General features: G+C 58.1%; 5 protein-coding genes across 22 annotated transcripts in view; 3 read left to right on the top strand and 2 right to left on the bottom strand.

Annotated features, from left to right (window-relative positions):
- Col11a2 (collagen type XI alpha 2 chain) overlaps positions 1 to 1,070 on the bottom strand; it is a 28,176-nt gene extending 27,106 nt beyond the window's left edge. For 7 of the 14 annotated variants that reach the window (XM_034524296.2, XM_076916607.1, XM_076916608.1 and 4 more), the window contains exon 1: positions 503 to 794. In XM_034524296.2, coding sequence (XP_034380187.1) covers positions 503 to 584 — 82 coding nt within the window. In that variant the 5' untranslated portion in view covers positions 585 to 794. Of the gene's footprint in view, positions 1 to 502; positions 795 to 881 lie in introns of those variants that run through there. The other 7 variants (XM_076916612.1, XM_034524298.2, XM_076916606.1 and 4 more) reach the window with 6 other exon arrangements.
- A 754-nt stretch (positions 1,071 to 1,824) lies between these two features.
- Positions 1,825 to 8,202, bottom strand: Rxrb (retinoid X receptor beta). Of its 3 annotated transcripts, none has more exons than XM_034524327.2 (10): positions 7,755 to 8,202; positions 6,948 to 7,162; positions 6,271 to 6,427; positions 5,776 to 5,955; positions 4,393 to 4,565; positions 3,781 to 3,910; positions 3,472 to 3,604; positions 3,265 to 3,368; positions 2,956 to 3,061; positions 1,825 to 2,871 (listed from the first exon to the last, which is right to left on the bottom strand). In XM_034524327.2, exons 1-10 carry the CDS (start codon positions 7,978 to 7,980, stop codon positions 2,724 to 2,726), a joined length of 1,572 nt encoding a protein of 523 aa, XP_034380218.1. In that variant the 5' UTR covers positions 7,981 to 8,202; the 3' UTR covers positions 1,825 to 2,723. The 3 variants fall into 3 exon arrangements, with proteins under 3 accessions (XP_034380218.1, XP_034380219.1, XP_034380220.1); XM_034524328.2 differs by having other exon boundaries at positions 3,265 to 3,356; XM_034524329.2 differs by lacking the exon at positions 7,755 to 8,202 and adding an exon at positions 7,498 to 7,748.
- Positions 8,203 to 8,263: 61 nt separating this feature from the next.
- Positions 8,264 to 11,804, top strand: Slc39a7 (solute carrier family 39 member 7). 2 transcript variants are annotated; one of them, XM_034524331.2, is made up of 8 exons: positions 8,264 to 8,423; positions 8,725 to 9,172; positions 9,263 to 9,431; positions 9,577 to 9,630; positions 9,745 to 9,927; positions 10,034 to 10,171; positions 10,349 to 10,545; positions 11,029 to 11,804. In XM_034524331.2, the coding sequence occupies exons 2-8, from the start codon at positions 8,729 to 8,731 to the stop codon at positions 11,299 to 11,301; spliced, it is 1,458 nt and encodes a 485-aa protein (XP_034380222.1). In that variant the 5' UTR covers positions 8,264 to 8,423; positions 8,725 to 8,728; the 3' UTR covers positions 11,302 to 11,804. The 2 variants fall into 2 exon arrangements, with proteins under 2 accessions (XP_034380222.1, XP_034380223.1); XM_034524332.2 differs by having other exon boundaries at positions 8,279 to 8,871; positions 9,279 to 9,431.
- A 175-nt stretch (positions 11,805 to 11,979) lies between these two features.
- Hsd17b8 (hydroxysteroid 17-beta dehydrogenase 8) lies at positions 11,980 to 14,076 on the top strand. Of its 2 annotated transcripts, XM_034524345.2 has the most exons (9): positions 11,980 to 12,079; positions 12,242 to 12,459; positions 12,545 to 12,661; positions 12,772 to 12,864; positions 12,970 to 13,055; positions 13,144 to 13,228; positions 13,381 to 13,423; positions 13,638 to 13,712; positions 13,878 to 14,076. In XM_034524345.2, exons 1-9 carry the CDS (start codon positions 12,034 to 12,036, stop codon positions 13,892 to 13,894), a joined length of 780 nt encoding a protein of 259 aa, XP_034380236.1. In that variant the 5' UTR covers positions 11,980 to 12,033; the 3' UTR covers positions 13,895 to 14,076. The 2 variants fall into 2 exon arrangements, with proteins under 2 accessions (XP_034380236.1, XP_034380235.1); XM_034524344.2 differs by having other exon boundaries at positions 13,638 to 13,951.
- A 1,386-nt stretch (positions 14,077 to 15,462) lies between these two features.
- Positions 15,463 to 18,840, top strand: Ring1 (ring finger protein 1). The gene is made up of 7 exons (XM_034524342.2): positions 15,463 to 15,601; positions 15,696 to 15,821; positions 16,639 to 16,799; positions 16,896 to 17,111; positions 17,297 to 17,683; positions 18,000 to 18,273; positions 18,443 to 18,840. The coding sequence occupies exons 2-7, from the start codon at positions 15,744 to 15,746 to the stop codon at positions 18,542 to 18,544; spliced, it is 1,218 nt and encodes a 405-aa protein (XP_034380233.1). The 5' UTR covers positions 15,463 to 15,601; positions 15,696 to 15,743; the 3' UTR covers positions 18,545 to 18,840.
- The last annotated feature ends 826 nt before the right edge of the window (positions 18,841 to 19,666 follow it).

Here is a 19,666-nt window from a genome sequence, read left to right as displayed (position 1 = left end):
GTTGGCAGCCAGCCCCTGTGCTCCCTAGAGCCAGCCGCGTGGCAGCATCCAGGGCACAGGGAGGGGTTGGGGGACCCAACGAGGATGGACGGTGGAAGTAACTTTCTTCCCTAGCCTTCTAGGCTCCAACCTACAGATGTTCATCTTATTTCCTTTACTCATCAGCCCTGGTATTCACTACCCTGACATCAACAAAGCCTGGACAAGACTGGCTTTGGCCATCTCAGGTCCTTCTAAGGACCCAAACCAGGAACCCAGCCTACTCAGGGTCTGGGCTGTGGTCCCTGTTTGCTGGCGACATCTGTCCTCCACCAGTCATTTCAAGGAGGGAGACAGTCCTATACTGACTCCAGGGAACCAAAGTATCATGCCCTTCATCTAAATCCCGGTGCCCAAATCCCTTTCTTAAGGCTCAGACACTCCTACTCCAGGCATCGGAGGTCCCTTCCAGGCAGCTGCTACAACCTCCAGCGGACTGACACCCAGGCAGGACTCTTCTTACCTGCCCATCCCGGGGCAGAGCTCAGACCCAGCACCAGAGGTAAGAGCAGAAGGAGGCGGTGGCAGCGGCTGCACCGCTCCATGGTTCAGAATGCCAGATCCCAGGCAGTCCTGGTGCTGACAGTAGACAGAAGCCAGCTGAGTCTCCGAACCAGGACCCTGGGATGTCAGCAGCTTTCAGTGGCCCAATTCCATGCAGCAAGGTGCTGTTGCGGGGCACCTCTGCTTGTCAGTGCTGCTTGCTCTTCAGTGGCCGCTACTGTGTGCCCCTGGCCACCTTGGCAGCTCAGAGACCCCAGCTCGCCCCCGCCCCCAGGTCCAGCTCCCCGCCTCTAGCCGCCCGCCCACACCACCAGGGGAAACCCCACCCCGATCTCCACCTGGGCAGGGGAGTGTGAGGGCTGGAAACCTTCCTCACTCGCTAGCCCTGGAATGGTACACCCCTACTCCTGGAGGGGCTAGGTGGCCGGGACGCACCCTCAGATATTTGTGGGAACAGAATGTATCTTCTCCAGGCCCTCCACTTTTATGATCCTCACATCACGGCCGCCGCCCTTGGGGGCGCATAGCCCCTCTGCAGAGTCGGGGGAGGGACTTAGGGCACAGTGGGACAGAAGGGGCGGGCCTACGGGTGACCGTCCCACGCCCACTCGTAATCAGGCCTCCATAATTACCTCCCTCGTCCTGCCACATGTAATTACAGAGCAGTCCTGGGTGGGGTGTTTATAGACCTAGCTATAGATAGCGACCCAAAGGTGGGGGGGGGGGGCGTAGGGTCGCCCTGCGGAACAGAGAAAGCCCAGAGATGGGTGAATTGTTAATCGCCCCAAAGATAAAATACTGGACTAGGTAAAGCCGAATGAAAAGGGGACAGGGACAGGCGATGCTGCTAGAAAGGTCTGCAAAAGGGGGTCACTCAGGGACGTGGCCGTTGTAGGAGGGTAACGCTGAGAACAGCGCGCCCCTAAGGGTGGGCACGGTGCCGGGTCTGTTGGGAGCCTGTGGCGAGGCCGGGGTGAAAGCTGGAGTGAGCAAGACGCCGCCGCCCGCTGGCGCTGGGAGGGCACCGGCAAACAAGGCGCCTTTGAGAAGCAGCTGGTCTCCCTCCTCCCCGGGCAGCCCCGCCCCCAACCTGGCACACCCTCTCCCCCTCCCGACAAAGCGCGCCTTGTGTCCCCCACCCTGCACCGCCTCTGCAGCCCCAGGGAACCTCGGGCCGTGGCAGCATCCAGGGAGCACGTCAGGGTTTCTCACCAGATATCCCCACACCTAGATGCCATGGTGCCCACCACTCATACAGTTATCTCAGTCCAGAAAAACGGCTATTTTAACTGGAAAGCGACTTTATGTGCAAGTGAAAGATGGGAGGGAACCCCCCAAAAGAGATCCAGGGCAAAAACCATGCAGCCCAGCACCCATCTCTGCAGGCTGGCCACCCCCTCAATTCTCCATTCCCAGCCTAGCTGTGCTGAGAACTAGGGAAGAGCTGTAAAAGGCAGGCCTGCCCACCTGCCTCAGCCCAGAGCTGTGAGGAAGACCAAGGCAGAGCCCAGAGAGCTCCAGGACAGACCACCTGAGGGGCCTCCTTGCTACATGCCATCTGCAGCTCTGACATTTAAGTCAACCTGGGGATGTACAGTACTTCTTTGAGTCTAACTCCCAGTCTCTCCTTACAGGAAGTTAAAAATAGCACTGGGTTCCTCCACCCCCACCAGCCCCTTCACTGCCCCTTTATCCTTCAGTCTGACTGCAGGAGGTCCTGTGGGAAGGGGGCTGGCAGGAGACAGGCAGGCCCCTCCTCTGCCCCATCTGCCAAGTCTGGGAGGACGAGGGGCTGTCAGAGCCCTGCTCCCACGACCATCAGCTTGGGGGGCCTGCCCCTCAACACCCCTTTCTGGGGGAGCTCTGTTCCACTCTTCAGAAGGGAGTGAGGCCAGATGAGAAGGGAGCAGGGCAGTGCTTTGTGCTGAGGAGCCAGGAGGACGAATCACCTGCACCATGGGAGACCCTGACAAATTCAGAGACTCAAGGCCACGGAAGGTAGACACGTAGTCGTCACAGGGATCTGGGGTCCCCTCTGACTTGGAGACCAAGTAAACCCTGCTAAGTGTTGCCAGATCCCTAGCAGGCTGGGCAAGTCCCCTCTGCTCTGCACCTGTCCCACGGCTCCACCCCTGCCCAGGCTCAAGTCCTCCTCAGGGACACTCCGTGTGCATCTGGGCTCAGGCTAGCTGGTGGGGAGCCTCAAGCATCTCCATGAGGAAGGTGTCAATGGGGGTGTCGCCAATGAGCTTGAAGAAGAACAGGTGCTCCAGACACTTGAGGCCGATGGAGCGGAGGGCAGGAAGACGTAGCAGCAGCTTGGCAAACCTGCGGTGGGGGCGGCAGGGAGTGAGAGCCAGCACCACCCAAGCCCTGGCCGTACCCCTGCTTCACCCTCCGAGGTGGCCTCACCGGCCCTGCTGCTCAGGGTACTTCTGCTTGCAGTAGGTCTCCAGTGAGGCGTACACCTTCTCCCGAAGGATCTCCACCTCTCCAGGGTTGGAGAGGCCCTTGGCATCTGGGATGGTAAGGGAGGAAGAGCAAGAGGAAGACGGCAGGTGAATCACGTCAGGACAGACGGACATGCTGTCTGACCCTCAGGATGAGGGAAATGAGGCCCACTGGGTTTGTGGGACAGGGTCAGAAGGGAAGGCACCAGTGAAGCGGCCTTTTCAGGGTCGGCTGAGGTTTCTGGGCTGAGGCTGGGCGGCCTCCTCTCACCTGGATTAAACAGTATGATTGCCCGCAGGCAGCCAAGCTCAGTCTTGTCCATCCTCATGTCACGCATTTTGGACACTAGCTCTGTCAGCACCCTGGAGAGGGACCTGCAGGTCACTCAAAGGTCACAGCTCAGCCAGCCTTGGACACGGACCAGCCTATAGCTCCACCCCTTCTAGCCATAGGCCAGCCTGGCCAAGGGCCACTGACCGATCAAAGATGGCTCCCACGCCTGCGGAATGGGCTGAGTTCCTGTGCACATGAAGACCCGTGGCCAGGAGGATGCCGTCTCGGACATCAATGGACCGGTGGGAGAAGGATGCAATGAGCAGCTCATTCCAGCCTAGGGCCAGAAGGCACCGAGGGTCAGCAGCCGGACACCAGGCCACGGCAGCCCAGGTACAAAGAAAATCGGGGGTAAGGTAGCCAGCTGGGCTCCTTGAATATGCAAGAGAATGTCACTGGGGTCACCAAAGGTCAAGAGGCTAAAGAGGGTTCCAATGTCACGAGGTCACTGACCTGCCCGCAGCAGTATGACCTGGTCATCCAGAGGTAGGGAGGAGAAGTGCGGGATCCTCTTCGCCCACTCGACAAGCGTGAACAGCTGTTTGTCAGCTGCCTGGCAGATGTTAGTCACTGGGTCATTCGGCTGCAGAGACAGGGGTGAGATGCATGGGAGAGGAGGAGACGCCTTCCTTGTGAGAGGATCTCTACACTCCTCCCACCGTGTCTGTTGGAACCCACCTCTGCAGTCCAGGCTCCCTCATGGCAGTCACAGAAACCACCACTAATCTGGGACTGTCCAGTGGGAACAGAGAAGAGGGGGCTTTCACCCCACATCAAAGATAAGACTTTCTGAGATGAGTCTTACTATGTAGTCATGACTGGCCTGGAACCTGCTATGTATACCAGGCTGGCCTTGAACTCATGGAGATCCCTATGTCTCTCCCTACCCAAGTGCTGAGATTATAGACATGGGCCACCACACCTGGCTCACCTCGGATTACTGAAAGGCCTTTCAGCTCAGGGCAAGGTAAGGAAGACTTGAAAGAAGGAAGGGGGAGATGGAACACACCCAGACTCCTCCCCCACCCCAACCTCGAGGGAGAAAGGATCAATCCCATCACTCACGCTGCTGCCACTACCCCCGGTTCCCCCAGGCCCCTCAACGCCTTGATCACTCTTCTGCTCCACGGCAAGCTCCGCCTCCAGGATCCTGTCCACAGGCATCTCCTCAGGGGCTCCCCCAGCCCCATCCCCATCGCCATCTTTGTCCTTCCCCCGTTGACGCTCCTCCTGTACCGCTGTGGGGGGAGGAAAGAGAAATGCAAAATTAGAAGCCAGCTATGGGGGGAGGTCCTGAAAACTCACTTGGGGCCAATGTCCCTTGAGATAAAGCAACCAGGGAGGTAATCAGGAATGGAAGGCTAGGATCTGTCTAGTACACTTCAGACCCTGGGCTCTATCCCCACCACCACCATAAATGTACACAAGTAAACACACAGCCAGATAAAAACCAGAAGGGGACAAGAACCAAGGATGAATCTACACTTAAACAGGCCAATGGTGTGCTAAAATACATGCTTTAACACTCACTGGACACCCGGCAGTGGTGGCGCACGCCTTTAATCCCAGCACTTGGTAGGCAGAGGCAGGTGGATTTCTGAGTTCGAGGCCAACCTGGTCTACAGAGTGAGTTCCAGGACAACCAGGGCTACACAGAGAAACCCTGTCTCGCAAAACCAAAAAACAAAACAAAACAAAAAAAAAAAAAAAACACTCACTGGACAGCCTTGTGGGTTCCTGCTTCCCGGAAGCTAAAGACATTAGTCTCCTAAGCTCACATGATACACGCCCAGTTACGCATTTTATTGCAGACACTCCTAGTGGCAAACCCTGAGCTCTGCTGACTACAGAGCAGCAGGAGAACCAGCCTGGTCTGAGTCTGGAAGGTGTGTGTTCTGTTGCCAGTTCTACCACTCTGCTGGTGTGACCCCGGGAGAGCTGAGTTTCACCTTCTTTAAAGCAGGGATTGAACCAAAATAAGCCCTAAAATGTCTCAGGAGTCAGCTTTAATTAGAGACAGAAAGAGAGGCACCAAGCCCTGACCTCTTCAGTGATTCTGTAGCTTAACCAGGTCCAAGGAAAGACTGGGAGACCAGAGAAAGAACACAGCGTCATAGAGAGAGGAAGGGGCTGTGTGAAGTGGAGAAGAAGAAACATAGACCCATCCTGGGGAAGAGGTCACACCTCACCCTAGGACACATGCTGGGCGGTGGGACTGACCCTGAGAAGCAACCATAAAGAGAGAGACAGAGGGTGAGGTACCAAGGACCAGGCTAAGGAAGGAGGACAGGAAAGAGAAGTCAAACTTCGCCCCCTGGAGGAGAAAACGAGCACAGCCCCACAGACGGAGGTCTGGAGGCCCTTCAGCCTCTCCCGTTCCTCCTCAGGGCTCTCCCACAGGGTGGGAGAAGGGACTGGGACTGAGGCCTGGCCGGGGCAGGCCCTTACCCTCCCTTTTCATGCCAGTGGCCAGGCACTTCTGATAGCGACAGTACTGACAGCGATTCCGCTGGCGCTTGTCCACTGTACAGTCTTTGTTATCACGACACGAGTAGGTCAGGTCCTTCCGAATGGTGCGCTTGAAGAAACCCTTGCAGCCCTCGCAGCTGTAAACCCCATAGTGCTTGCCTACGAGAGAGAAGTGTGGCAGTTAAGAACGTTTTATGGAGACAGACCTCCTTATTATCTCTGGCCAATCTGCCCAGACAGGGAACAAAGTCTAAATTCTTCCTTCGTTTCACCCGAAAAGGTGAGATAACTCATTCCTCGGTGACCAGAAACCCTGTACCAAGCCCTTTCCTGCCCCTCTCTGTATCTGATATGAATCTAAAGGTCCCATAGGCCTCTTTGCTCTGACCAGCCTCAAGAACCCTTGGGAACCCCATAGACAGTGGTAAACAGCCCACACTCTTTCTTTTTCTGCGGCTGTGCTGAGAGCCATACCTGAGCTTCTGTCCCCGCAGATTGCACAAAGCCGCTTGCCAGCCCCAGGGCCACCTGGAGGGGGTGGACAGTGCAGGCCCCGGACCCCTAAGACCGGTGGCTTCACATCTTCAGGGGGGCCAGACCCACCCCCAGGGAGCGACACTGTGGAGTTGATCTGGGATGGGGGAGATAGGGAAGTCACAGGAGACTCACTTGGAAAGAGACTCAGATGTCAGGGAAGCCATTTCCTACTTGTGAGCAAGCCCTGTACTACCCATTCCAGAAGGTGCTGGAGACTCCGTGGTTTAACTTCAAGGGCCTTCCCTGCGGCATAACACCAAGAGGGATGTCCACCCTTCTGTAATTGCTCTACACAGTGGCCCTGGAGGGCACATGTCTTAGAAGGGCATATTGAAGCAAAAAGGGCAGCAAGCCACTGTGAGCTGAACAGGGCATCAAAAATACTCCCTTTGGGCTTAGTGTTTTTGTTTTCAAAACAGAGCTGAGAAGCATGCACCAAAAGACCATTTCCTTCAGGAAGAGCAACGTCTAAGACCACAGGCTCACTAGGATTAGAGAACTAGAAAGGTTGACTGGTGATGGGGAAGTTCACCCAAAGATGGGGGCCAGGGAGTGAGAAGTTGAGAACAAGGAACTGAAAGCAGAGTGGCAATATGCAGGTCACAACCTCTCACCTGAGGACTGCTGACAGGCCCGGAGAATCCTGGGGGAGCCGGAGGGGGCAGACCAGGGGACCCCATGGAAGAACTGATGACTGGGAAGGGGGAGCCCAGTGGAGGGGGTGGCATTGGAGGTGGAGGTGCTGAAGGGGTAAGAGGTGGGCCAGGAGAAGAGGGAGGGATCCCCTGGGAAAGGGGATTTGGGGAGGAGCTGTCTGGGCTTCGGGAATCTGAGACGTGGGTACATACAAGGCAGACACACGGACAGGAGAGACAAGAAGAGAAAGTGAGTCTTTTGATCATCCAAATGGACACTTTAATTCTCCCTGACCCACCACAGCCCACAGCCCCAGATCAGAAATACCAAGTCGTCAAACCACAATTTCACTCCTAATAGTCGGGGGAGGGGGCGGTTGACAAAAAGGGAGGCGGTTCAGGCGGAGCCTATCGGGTCGTGCCAAGCCGACCTCGGGAGGGGGGGATGTGAAGAAGCACGTGGAGGTGTACCAGCGAACCCCTCGTTCCCCACTTAGAACATTCGGGGCAAAGAGTATGGAAGAAATACCCGGTCCCAGAGCGCAAGCTCAGCCTCCGAACGCCCAGAGTCCTCCAGCCCAAGGGGAATGGTGTCCTTCCCACGCCCGGTACCTCGCACGCAGGCCCGCGGCGCCGCACCTGGAGGGCGGAAGCTCCCCCGCCGCGCCCCGCCCCGGGGGAGGGCGCTGGGCCTCGGGATGGAGAGGGCGCGTGTTTACAAACAAGGGGGCGGGAGCGCGGGGAGGGGGCGCGAGGGGCGCCGGCCCGGGCCCACGGGACACTCACCCCGCCCGCTGTCGCCCATCCCGTCCCGGCCAGCCTCCCCCGGCTCCGGCTCCAGGGTTTGCTGCTCTCCGGCCGCCGCCGCCGCCGCCGCGGGATCCAGCCAGGGCCGCCGCCGCCGCCACCGGGACGCGACCCCACAATGCATCTCTTTTCTCACCCCCACCGGCCCACACTGCCCCGCGGCATGCCGCGGCGGGAGGAAGGGCGGACGAGTGGCCCAAGACATGACGCCGGGGCCGAGGGCGGGGGAGCCGGAGAGGCGCCGGGGACGCGCAGGGGGCAGGGCGGGGGGACTCGGGGGGCCGCGAGGAAGCCGCCGAGGAGCGCGGGCTGCGGCCTGCGGCAGCGCGACTCAGGCGCCGCGCTCGGCTCGGCCCCGAGGTGACAGCGCCGCCGCGGCCGCCATCTTTGTACAGACGGGAAGTCGCGCCTGGAGCTCCCGCCCCCTCGCCGAGCTGGAAACGGAGGAGGCGGTGTCCGCCCGCCGTCCCCTCGGATAACCCCCAGGTGCGCATGCGCCCGGGGCCGTGGCCGCGCAATCCTCGGGGCGCCGCCATGTTGGTAAAGGTAGCGGGGCGCAGGCCGAAGGGAAACTTCCGGATCTCGCGGGAGCTCGAGGCGTGAGTGCCACGTCCCAGCAAACCGAGAACCGAGAGGATCCCGGAGCCGGTGAGAACTCCTGCTGCTCCCTTAGGGCGCTTACAGGCCTTTACCCCAGCTAGTGAGCCATAGAGACGAGGGCCCAGAGAGACCGTAAAGTTGCCGATCAAAGGCTAGAGCGGCGTCGGGGGGTGGGGTGGGGGCTGCATCCAGGAAGGGTGTTGGGGATGAAGAGGACTGGCCCTGGGAACAATGTAAACGGGGAGCAAGGAGTGTAGAGGTGGACGGAAGGGCGGGGATCCCGGGGAACGCGGATCCCGCAGAGGTAGAGTTGAGAGTCAAGTAGAGTCGTCTCTGTTCCTCTGGTCAGCGTGATGGCCAGGGGCCTACGGGCCCCCCACTGGGTGTCTGTGGGACTGCTGACCTGGGCGGCTTTGGGGCTGCTGGTGGCCGGACACGAGGGTCATGGTGACCTGCACAAAGATGTGGAAGAGGACTTCCATGGCCACAGCCACGGGCACTTACATGAAGATTTCCACCATGGCCACAGCCACGGGCACTCACACGAAGATTTCCACCGTGGCCACAGCCATGGCCATGGCCACACTCATGAGAGCATCTGGCATGGGCATGCCCACAGCCACGACCATGGACATTCACACGAGGATTTGCACCATGGCCATAGCCATGGCCACTCCCACGATAGCTTCCACCACAGAGGACATGGACATGCCCATGAACATAGCCATGGAGCCTCTAGGGAGGCCGGGGCTCCAGGCATCAAGCACCACCTGGACACTGTCACCCTCTGGGCCTATGTGAGTCCCCAGGGGGTGTGGGGAAGAGGGACTGGTTCTTAGTCATCGGAAAACTCCATATTTGCCTGCCTTCTGACTCTCCTTCTCCAGGCTCTGGGGGCCACAGTTCTGATCTCTGCAGCTCCGTTCTTCGTGCTCTTCCTCATCCCGGTGGAATCAAACTCTCCCAGGCATCGATCTCTGCTCCAGATCCTGCTCAGTTTTGCTTCTGGGGGGCTCCTGGGTGACGCATTCCTCCACCTCATCCCTCACGCCTTGGGTAAGTAACTTGTGAGCTCACCAGCGTAAGCTGTTTTGTTCTTTCTTTTTTTAATGATCCCAGGTATTCCAGTAGTCCCCAAACACCCTTCCCTTGAGCCAAGTACTCCCTCACCTAGCCTTTTTTTCTTTCCTGCTTCCCGCAGAGCCTCATTCTCACCACACTCCGGAGCAGCCTGGACACGGACACTCCCACAGTGGTGAGATAGAGACAGGGACTGGGATGCTGGGAAAGGTCTGCCTCTTCCAGTTCTCCACCTCTTAACACTGAGTCTGCATCTCCTCCCTTCATGCTTCACTGCCTCCGTTCTCAGGCCAGGGCCCCATTCTCTCTGTGGGGCTGTGGGTTCTCAGTGGGATTGTTGCCTTCCTTGTGGTGGAGAAATTTGTGAGACACGTGAAAGGAGGACATGGCCACAGCCACGGACATGGTGACAGCCACGCGCATGGCGACAGTCACGCACATGGACACAGCCACGCACGTGGAGAGAGACAGGGTGAGCCTGCATTGCCTGCTACACAAACACACTCAGGTTCCTCCTTGGAGCAGGACTCATGAGAAAGCCCTGTTCTCCACTCTGATCAACTCCTGCTCTCCCTCAGAGTGTTCTTCAAAGGAAAAGCGCAGCTCAGAGGAGGAAAAGGAAGCAGGGGCATTGCGGAAAAGGAGAGGAGGAAACACGGGGTCCAGAGATGGCCCGGTGAAACCTCAGAACCCTGAAGAAGAAAAAGCAGGCTCAGGTAAGGGATGAGTTGATGGGTTCACTGTGAGTTTCTCAGAATGTATTCTGTTCATGACGGTGGGGAGCCAGGAAATGGGAAGAGGTATATTATGAAACAACCTGATGGATGCCTTTAACCGGGGTTTGTTTGTTTGTTTGTTTGTTTGTTTGTTTGTTTTTGTCTCTTTGCAAAAAGATCTGCGTGTGTCTGGGTACCTGAATCTGGCTGCTGACTTGGCACACAACTTCACAGACGGGCTGGCCATTGGTGCTTCCTTTCGTGGGGGCCGAGGGCTAGGCATCCTGACCACAATGACAGTCCTGCTACATGAAGTGCCTCATGAGGTCGGGGACTTTGCCATCTTGGTCCAGTCTGGCTGCAGCAAGAAACAGGTTGGTGCCAACTGCCTGTCATTAGCTCCTAACAAGCTACACTACCATCGAGTGAGTCATGAGAGTCAGGGAAAGTTGTCTGTTTACCTCCGGCTCTGCTGTACCTCAGTCCTCACACATGGGCAGCCTGCAAAGGCCTCTGATGGCTTCAGAGTTTTCAGGAGATGTCTGCTCTAGTGTTTACCTGGCTGTTTGGGGGACCGGGGGGGGGGGGGGTTGGATGTGGCCTTGAGGCAGGGTCTCACTGATGGCACGTTAGCGAGGGGCCCAGGCGGCTGCTTGCCTCTGCTTCCTGATGCTGGGGCCTGGGATCCAGATTCCTGTCCTTATGTTTGTGAAGCAAATACTAGCAGGGGCTCCATCTCCCCAGCCCTCAGCTGGCTTCTCCTTTCCTTAACATGGACACCTGTGCAGCCGTACCCCACTGGTCCCCCCTAATCTTTAGCTGTTGATGATTGTGTTTTTCTCTTTTCTGTCCACCAGGCGATGCGTCTGCAACTCCTGACTGCAATTGGAGCACTGGCAGGCACAGCCTGTGCCCTTCTCACTGAGGGAGGGGCAGTGGGCAGTGAAGTGGCAGGTGGTGCAGGTCCCGGCTGGGTTCTGCCCTTCACTGCAGGTGGGTTTATCTATGTAGCAACAGTGTCTGTGCTACCTGAGCTACTGAGAGAGGCGTCTCCATTACAGTCACTTTTGGAGGTGCTGGGTCTGCTGGGGGGTGTTGCCATGATGGTACTGATTGCCCATCTTGAGTGAGGGGTAGGGTGACCTGTCCTGCCCCTCACTCCTAAGTAAAGGCAGTTGGGAGCCCTGGCCAGGCTATTGCCAGAGGAGTTTTGGCCTTGGAGAATGGCATCTTTGGTATTTGAGGCCTTAGCGGTATGAGAGTCATACAGAGCATGAGAGGCCAGAGGGACCACGGTGTGGGAGACTGCCCAGCAGCGTTGTTGGTTTGGAGAAATAAATGGGACCATGAAGAAGACTGGAAAGACAGTAGTCTACCTGGTGGTCTCTAGACTACATTTTCCCAGCACCAGCAAGGGTCCTCCAAGGTTCGTCTCCCTCTGAACTGGTTAGTGATGGCTTCAGAGAAGACCTGGCAGAAGGAGTGGGTAGACATCAATCGTGTGTCCTGATTTGAAAACGGGGGCGGGGGTGTTCTTTGGGAAAATGCCACAGCCTTGTTTCTACTCATTTTATACCACTGTTTGGATGGGTGGGGAGGAACGGTGACCAGAAATAAAAGTACTTGGATCTTCCGCGCCACATGCAGCCTTTGTCTTTTGGGGGGAACGAGGCCCCATGTCTCCAGGACTCCCTAGGTCCCCGAGTGGTAGTGGATGGTCACGCCCCCGTGGTGGGAGGTCGCGCCGGTGGCTGCCAAAGGCCTACGGCTGGTGGGGTTTCCATTGGACTCTGGCCGGGCCTGGCCACGCCCCGGCGTGCTCGGATTGGCCTGGGCTCAGGGCAGGCCCGCCCACAGCCGCCATGGCGTCTCAGCTCCGGCTCCGCTCAGCGCTGGCCCTGGTTACAGGTTCAGGGGGTTCCTCTCAGGGAGGGTTGGGTGCCCGGGCCGTGTCAGCGAGAGCCGCCCCCGGAGTCCCTGGCCCTGTTGTCTGAGTTTCAGTAACTTTGCGCCCCGTGACCGCTGACCTCGGCCCGTCTTCTCCCGCTGCCGCGGACTCTCCCATCTCAGGTGCGGGCAGCGGCCTCGGCCGTGCGATCAGCGTGCGGCTAGCGGCAGAGGGCGCCGCGGTGGCCGCCTGCGACCTGGACGGGGCCGCAGCGCAGGACACGGTGCGGCTGCTGGGAAGCCCGGGGAGCGAGGACGGGGCGCCGCGCGGGAAGCACGCTGCCTTCCAGGCGGACGTGTCTCAGGGCCCCGCAGCCCGACGCCTGCTGGAGCAAGTGCAGGTGAACCGGGCGCCGCCCCGCGCCGCACACCCCTCTGCCCGGCCCTTTGTGGTCTTTGGTGTTAGCCTCCCCCTCCCTCCCATAGGCCTGCTTTTCTCGCCCGCCATCTGTCGTTGTGTCCTGTGCGGGCATCACACGCGATGAGTTTCTGCTCCACATGTCAGAAGAAGACTGGGACAGAGTCATAGCTGTCAACCTCAAGGTGGTGATCTCTAAACCTGTGACTTGTCCCCGCCCCTAGCCTGGGAAAGTACTTGGAGGAAGGCTGCCACCCCAGCTGATCTTGCCAGCCTTGTTACCCTCTCGTGCCAGGGCACCTTCCTAGTCACTCAGGCTGCAGCCCAGGCTTTGGTGTCCAGTGGCGGTCGTGGCTCCATCATCAACATTAGTAGCATCGTTGGAAAGGTCAGGATGAGTTGGGTCAGGCCATCTAGCCACGTGGGCGCTGGGAAGCGGCTCCCCTGTAGACGACTCCTGCCTGACTCAGCCTGGGTCTCTGACTCACTGTAGGTGGGGAATATCGGACAAACAAATTATGCGTCCTCCAAAGCAGGAGTGATTGGGCTCACCCAGACTGCAGCCCGGGAGCTTGGACGGTGGGTCAGACTGGGGACACCTTGGGGATCTTGCTAGGGGAAGGGTCAGTGTCCTTCCCTGGATCAGCATCCATGCTTCCTCTCACAGACATGGAATCCGATGTAACTCAGTCCTCCCAGGGTTCATTGCAACGCCCATGACCCAGAAAATGCCAGAGAAAGTGAAGGACAAGGTAGGCTGTGGGTGGAGGGCAGTCTGTCAGAGGAGGTCTCTGAGGGAGATTGCTGGGCACGGTGCAAACAGTAAGTATTCCAGATATGTACACAATGAGAAATGAAAAAGTCCATAAAAGAAACTTCTACCCACGTGAGTGTTTCCTTACAGGTAACTGCAATGATTCCGTTGGGACACATGGGGGACCCCGAGGGTGAGCATGGATTGGGAGAAGGGTCTGAGGGGGCTTGAACAGAGCCTTAAATAAATGTGTAATAGTCTTGAAAAGGTCGCACAGGGATTAATGACTTGTGTAGATTCAGGGTTTTTTTTTTTTTTTTTTTTTTTTGTGGGGGTGGAGAGGGTAGAGGGGATAGCCAGTCTGGATCTAAGGAAGTGAGACTGCCCTTCCCCCACCATCCCTATAGATGTGGCAGATGTGGTTGCGTTCTTGGCATCTGAAGACAGTGGATACATCACAGGGGCCTCCGTGGAAGTCAGTGGTACGAGACCTTCATGGGGAGGACAGGAAAACAGAACCCAGGTTGTATGAGAAAGTGAGGGACTGTGCAGCCTGAAGGGCAGAGATCCCTTCTTTAGACCAGGGACGGAAGTGGGTGCCTTCATCCCCACCCATGCACCTGTCCCGATGCTTCTGTCCCTCTCAGGAGGTCTTTTCATGTAACTGCCTGATGGAAGCCGGACTCTGCTCACTGCTCACTCCCCCACCGCTGCCTGGCCTCCTGCTGATGAGGACGCTAAGTTCCCAGGCTACAAAAGAGATGGCAGTGTGTGGCTCAGGCGTGCTGAATATGGAAGGCAGGGGTGCTTGTGACCCTAATAAATTCCAAATCCTCTTCCCTGCCACCTCCGGTTCTTCTTGTGTCCAAGTCCTCAGACCCTTCCCCACCTCCCCCTCTCTCCCCTTTCGGAAGGATTGTTCCCTTTCACTGCCTGGTCTCCCAGGGCAACCCCCGCCGCCGGGTGTGAGAGGAAAGAGTGTATGTCACTGTGTATGCGTGACACTCTGGGTCCTTTCAGAGGGAGGGGATTCTGTCCCCACCCCCTTTCATTGGTTCTGCAGCACCAGTTATTGCCTCCTCCCCCCATTCTCCGGGTTCCTTATGGCCCCCAAGGGTGATCTGTTCTTGGCCCCATCCTGGTGTCCAGTCTGGCCTTGGAAGGGGGTCTTGGAACAGGTGGCTCTCCCCCACCCCTCCTTTCTCTTTTCCCCTCCCTTCTCTCCACTTTACAATAGCTGCAGCCGGCCTGGGGTCGGATGGGGGGGATTAGGGGAGGGGGCCAGGATTAGGGGAATGGACTAGCTGATGAAAGGGGCTGGAGGAGAGCAGAAGGGAGGGGGCTGGGAGGAGGAGGAGGAAGGGGAGGGGGCCCTTGCTAATCGACTCTGGTGCCCACATAAGGACTGGCCACGGACTGAAGGAGAGAACAGGGAAGTAGGGGGTAACTGGGTTGGGGGGCGAGGGGACCCACTGCTAACTTGTCCCAGAGACAGGCCACCCCCTGGCAGCCGCTGAGCAGGCTGGCGGGGGGACGAACACCCGTCACGGTCTCTTCCTCCGTGCCCCTTATTCCCGACTCTCAACCGGTATGGCCCTGCTCCTTCCTTCCTTCTCTCTCCTCCTCGTCTGCTTCCTTCACTCCGAGTCCCGGAATGGCTCTGCCTACTTTCCCACGCCAGACATTCACCCGTGTGTTCCCCGACTCCCCCCAGGGGCCCGCCCCATCTGGTGTCCCCGCTTCCGCGTGGCGTCTCCATCCCCGGTGCCTCCGGTGCGCTTCTCTCCCCGTCCCGGGCCGCGGCTCCTGATTGTCCAAACGCAATTCTCGAGTCTCTGGCTCCGGCCGAGAGTTGCGTCTGGACGTCCCGAGCCGCCGCCCCAAAACCTCGAGGGGGAGAGGCCGGGTGGAGCGCGGGACGGTTCCCCGGGACACCCGGGACCCCGCCGCAGCCCTGGGACCTCAGGGCGCGCGCCCCGCAGCAGAGGTGCGGCTGCGGCTGGCTTTCCGGGGTTCCCAGGCCCGGCTTGAGAGAAGTTGGGGACCAGCGCCACGGAGGGGAGCTCCGCCCGCGGGCTCTCCGCACGCACCGGCGTCCACCGGGCCGGCTCAGCGCGCGCCCCGCGGGGGAGGGGGAGCCCGGTTCCACGGCGCGCGTGGCGCGTGAGGGCGGTGACGTCTCCGTCGCGGGGTGGGATACAGGGAGGGCGGAAGTGACGTCGGGCCTCGGCGCCCGGGCCATGGCGGCGGCGGTGGCGGCAGCAAGGGTTGCAGCGTGAGTGGCAGCTGCGGACCGAGCGGACCAGGGCGGCGGAGCCCCGGGGTCCCCGGGGAGAGTCCCGCAGCAGGGCAGCGCGGAGGCCGGAGCCGGGTGAGGGGCCGCGGGGCGCGCGCCCGGGGTCAGGGGGCGGGGTCTGCAGAGGGGCGGCCCCGACAGCGTCTCCCTCCCCCCACCCCCTCCGCAGACCGCTCTCCGCCGAGCTCGGCTTGGAGGGGGTCTGTGCCCCGTCACCATGACGACGCCGGCGAATGCACAGAATGCCAGCAAAACGTGGGAACTGAGTCTCTATGAGCTGCACCGGACCCCGCAGGTGACAGGGATCTTCCAGTCCCAGCTTACGCCCTCCCGCCAGCCCTCCCCTCCCCCGCCACACTATTCTTTGCCCGACTCTGTCTTTGAATCACCTTTTATCTTCTCAAAGCACTTCTACACTTACCTCGTTTAATCCGGTTTAACCCCTCAAAGCGGCCATGACAGAGGGGTACAGCAGAGATTACTGTCTTAATTGAAGCACGGTAAACAGACGCCAGAAGTTACCTTCTCTGCCCCATCTCAACAGCCACATGTCAGTGTACACATATATTCATCCCGCGAGCTTAAATAGAATTCCCTCTCCAGTGTTCTGACTCACGTGCGCTGGGACGACGTTGGAATCTTTTAACAGGCATCCTGAACTTCTAGTCTAGGTAGTCTTGCTCTTTAGAGTTTTAAGAAGCCTGTTGAGGCCGGATGTGACGGGGCAGTCCTTTAACCCCAGCACTCCTGAAGCAGAGACAGGTGGATCTCTAAGTTTGAGGTCAGTCTAGTTGAAGGCCTGCCAGGATTACACACATATAGAGACCCTGTCTTGAAAACAGCAAACAAAAAATAAACAAGTCTGTTGCATAAATATCCTCTAATCCATAGACCTGTGCCATCCCCAACCCTAGTCTTCTCAGCAAACCTCTGGGTCTTCTGTTTCAAAACTACCAGTAAATGAGCCCTCATCCCTTCATTTCCGGTAATTCCCAAGTCATTGGTCACTTCCCATCAGTTTGGTCAGCATGGCTGTCCAGGCACTTACCTTTCTCAAAGCTTGTCTCTAAAGTCCTTTTTCCCCAACCCACTGCCACCTGCTGATGACCCAGGAAGCCATCATGGATGGTACAGAGATTGCAGTTTCGCCTCGGTCACTGCATTCGGAGCTCATGTGTCCCATCTGCCTGGACATGTTGAAGAACACAATGACCACCAAGGAGTGCCTGCACAGGTTCTGCTCGGACTGCATCGTCACTGCCCTGCGGAGCGGGTAACTGGAGGGACAAGTCTGCCGTGGGCCAGGCGGGCCAGCCTGGGCGGCAGGGATGGGAGCTGACCCTACAGAGCTTCCTTCCTCCCACCCCAGGAACAAGGAGTGCCCTACCTGCCGGAAAAAACTGGTATCCAAGCGGTCCCTACGGCCGGACCCCAACTTCGACGCCTTGATCTCCAAAATCTATCCTAGCCGGGAGGAATACGAGGCCCATCAAGACCGCGTGCTCATCCGCCTTAGCCGCCTGCACAACCAGCAGGCCCTGAGCTCCAGCATCGAGGAGGGGCTTCGGATGCAGGCCATGCACAGGTGTGGAGACCCAGAGAACAGATTACCCGTGGGTCTTGTCTGGAGTACAGTCCTCTTTAAGCCGGTTTCTTCAACCATCAGAGCGTCACTAGTAGGGCCTCCACGGCCTCTGGGTCCTCTGAAGTTTAACACTAAGGGCAAGCTTGAATCCTGCTCTTTGTAACCTGGAGTGTTTGTTTCTACAGGGCCCAGCGTGTGAGGCGGCCAATGCCTGGATCTGATCAGACTGCCACAATGAGTGGGGGGGAAGGAGAACCTGGGGAGGGAGAAGGGGATGAAGATGCCAGCTCTGACTCCGCCCCAGACTCTGCCCCAGGCCCTGCTCCCAAGCGACCCCGTGGAGGGGGTGCAGGGGGCAGCAGTGTAGGGACAGTGGGTGGTGCTGCTGTTGGGGTTTGCGGGGGCGCTGGTTCTGAAGACTCTGGTGACCGGGGCGGCACCCTGGGAGGGGGAACCCTAGGCCCCCCAAGCCCTCCTGGGGCTCCCAGTCCTCCAGAGCCAGGCGGAGAGATCGAGCTTGTGTTCCGGCCCCATCCCCTGCTGGTGGAGAAAGGAGAATACTGCCAGACTAGGTGAGGAGCCTGGCCTTTTGTAGCTAGACCACTTGGAAACCCAAGTTCAGAAATGTGCATCAGAAGGGGGCCTCAGGCCTGGGAGTGTAGTTCAGTCAGTAGAGTGTCAAGCATGCCTGAGACCCTGAGTTTGCTCCCCATCGACATATAAACCAAGGGTGGTAGTGTACACCTGTAATCCCAGAGGTAGGGGGATGAGAAGTTGAAGGTCATCTTCAGCTACATATCGAGGTAGAGGCTAGCCTGGGGTACCTGAATCCCCAGCCAGACCTTTTGGAGAAAGTTCTGCATTCAAGGACTCATGCCCTCCCCCCAGGTACGTGAAGACTACTGGGAATGCCACAGTGGACCACCTCTCCAAGTACCTGGCCCTGCGCATAGCCCTGGAGAGGAGGCAGCAGCAGGAAACCATAGAGCCCGGAGGGCCTGGTGGGGGTGCCTTGGACACAGGTGGACCTGACGGGGGTGGTGGGGAGAGAGGGGTTGCCGGAGGAGGCGAAGGTCCTGAGGAGCCTGCCCTGCCCAGCCTGGAAGGTGTCAGCGAAAAAGAGTACACCATCTACATAGCTCCTGGGGGCGGAGCATTCACGGTGAGCATCTGCTGATGTTAGCTGAGAAAGCAGGGCTGTGACCACCATCTCAGCCCCCGCTCTGTCCCTCTCCCTGGGCTCCTGTTGGGCCACACCCCCTCTGGTTTTCAGGCCTTCCTCTTGTCTGTTTCCTCTAACCTCCCTCCCGAATCTCTCTCCCCTTTCCTAGACGCTGAATGGCTCACTGACCTTGGAGCTTGTGAACGAGAAATTCTGGAAGGTGTCCAGGCCCTTAGAACTCTGCTATGCCCCCACGAAGGACCCAAAATGACGTCACAAGGGGACAGCCGGAAGATGGGGACCACGGGGTGTCTCTGTCCCACCTCAGCCTACCAGCTTCATCTCCCAAAGCCCCTCAGCCAGACAGCAAGAGGACAAACAAGGACAAACGGCTTTTATAGAAAGTATCTATATTGAATTAGCCTATACTGTATAGCACGGGACCTGTGCCCACTACTGCCTTTTCTATGGACCCTCACTGCCCACCCTGACGGTGGCGGGGAGGGGGAACAAGGCTCCCTCCCTGCCCTCCTCCCAACAACAAATTTGCTTATTTCTTCTTTGAAACCTGCAGTTCTCTGTGTGTGTCTCTCAGGGGGAGGGGGCTGGAGAGATGGCTCGGCAGCTAAGAGCACTGGCCTCTCCTGCAGAGGACCTGAGTTTCTTTCCTAGCATCCACACGATAGCTTACCACCATCTGTAACTCCAGTGCCAGGGCGTAGGATGCCCTTTTCTGACCTCTGCAGTCACCAGGAACACACGTACACACTGACTGGTGCAAGCGAAACAACCAAACATATAGAATTTAAAATAATAAGCTGGGTGTGTGCACACACACCGTTAGTCCTGGCGCTGGGGAGGCAGAGGCAGGTGGATCTCTAAGTCTGAGGGCAGCCTGGTCTACAGAGTGAGTTCCAGACCAGGCAAGAATACATAGTGAGACCCTGTCGTTAAAAACAACAACAATCAAAATCAAACAAACAAAAAACACTTTTAATTAGGAAGGAAAGCTTAAAACTCACAGGAAATCGGGCTGTAAAGAGGAAGGTGATACCAGAGGTTAACTCCCCTGAAACTCCCGCCCCCTCTTCAAAAATACAAACGAAGAGAGGGAGGAGCCAGCCATTGTGGCAAAGTCCTGTAATCCCAGGCTCTGATTGGCAGAGCCAGAAGGATCCACACACTGAAATTAGCCTGGTCTATGAGATGAATTCCAAGCTAGCCTGGACTAGTTGCACCGGATCTGCAAACACCTGAAGAAAAAGGAACTCGTAGGAGAGAGGGTAAGGGGGTGGAGGGCAGGGGGAGTCCAAAGCTGATTCTGCTCAAAGCCAATGGTCCAGTTAGATCCAGCCAGCCTGTGGAATGGGCAGGGCAATGTCTCCACAGGAAA

Source organism: Arvicanthis niloticus, chromosome 20 (genome assembly GCF_011762505.2).
Source record: "Arvicanthis niloticus isolate mArvNil1 chromosome 20, mArvNil1.pat.X, whole genome shotgun sequence".
NCBI classification, from domain to species: domain Eukaryota; kingdom Metazoa; phylum Chordata; class Mammalia; order Rodentia; family Muridae; genus Arvicanthis; species Arvicanthis niloticus.
This window is presented reverse-complemented; position numbering and strand designations above follow the sequence as displayed.